Source organism: Anneissia japonica, unplaced genomic scaffold, assembly GCF_011630105.1.
Source record: "Anneissia japonica isolate Jap-2015-1 unplaced genomic scaffold, ASM1163010v1 scaffold284703_len17954_cov125, whole genome shotgun sequence".
Classification (NCBI taxonomy): domain Eukaryota; kingdom Metazoa; phylum Echinodermata; class Crinoidea; order Comatulida; family Comatulidae; genus Anneissia; species Anneissia japonica.
Window position 1 is genome coordinate 5,614 of NW_022729419.1, and position 1,119 is coordinate 6,732.

Sequence of the window (1,119 nt, forward strand, 5' to 3'; positions counted from 1 at the left end):
AAATCATTTTTACCATATTTTGGATAATTACCGTACTAAAAGTTGGTTTCTATTGATTATTAAGTAGTTTTCTACTCTCGTGTGGTAATATTTTTATCATTTTTGCACCCGTGTGGTCGCGAGTGGTTCCGTGTGGTCGCGAGTGGTCCCGTGTGGTATTTAGTAGGACCCGAAAGTTAAACATGTCATCAGCAACTCTGTGACAAAGTATTCAGGCAAACTCAGGAATTGGTAACCACTGTAGTGTTAAAATTTGGTGGTTCAGTACAATGTGCCGCGTGCGGTCACTGAAACAGATACAGTTCTGTCCAAACTTTCAAATTTTCTTTTAAAAATAACTGTCTGTGTTGTATTGTAGGCCTTAAATTTGCTAGAGATAGGCCTAGGCTAGGCCTAGTTGGACCTAGCCTAGGCTAGGCTGGGGAAGTCTTGTGTTAGTACTGGTCCACTGGTGCTAATTCACTTTAGTACAACCTTAACCTTAGGCCTAGCCTAGTAGTAGGATTAGATGATCTAATCTCTCTCTACCAATAATGGCAATACACTAGGCCTAAGTAAGTAGGCTAGACCTAGACCTAGGCCGACGTACAGCGCCTAGCGGCGCCTAGTAGGCTAGACCTAGGCTAGGCGGGCTGGCTAGGCCGAGCCTTATTATTAGCTAGGACCTAGGCTTGTATGTAGACCTAGGCCCTAGCCTAGGCCTCGCCTAGGCTAGTACTATGCCTAGGCCTACCTAGGGCCTAAGCCTAGGCAAGGTTCTGGTAAAAATAAAAAATTAAAAAAAACAATGATTTAAAAATGAAATTTTACAGACCTAAATTCTTGTTGATCCATTGATAAGCCGTTTACACAATCAATTATAATACTCTACATTATTGACATGATTCATATAGGGCCTAATTATTATTGTATTCGACCGTAAAAAAATTGTTGTTGGTAACGCTGGATGGACGGTAACAAACACAGTGTCAACCATGGTGTCAACCAAAGAGTATAAATAGAACAAGAGAGCCAACAACGCTCATTGGGAGCGTAAAAAAACGATACGCTCTACGCAGCTAGTGTAAGACGCCAACTAACGCTTGTATATGTTTTATTACCCAGTACTGCACCGCGCAC

The 1,119-nt window shown here is 41.9% G+C and overlaps 1 protein-coding gene across 1 annotated transcript in view; it reads right to left on the reverse strand.

The window, feature by feature from the left end:
• The window catches only part of LOC117114691, a 5,031-nt gene extending 4,079 nt beyond the window's left edge, over window positions 1-952 (reverse strand). Inside the window, exon 1 of the mRNA XM_033258378.1 lies at window positions 815-952. Within this exon, the coding sequence (XP_033114269.1) occupies window positions 815-834 (20 nt within the window). The 5' untranslated portion in view covers window positions 835-952. The remainder of the gene's footprint in view (window positions 1-814) is intronic.
• Window positions 953-1,119: the final 167 nt, after the last annotated feature.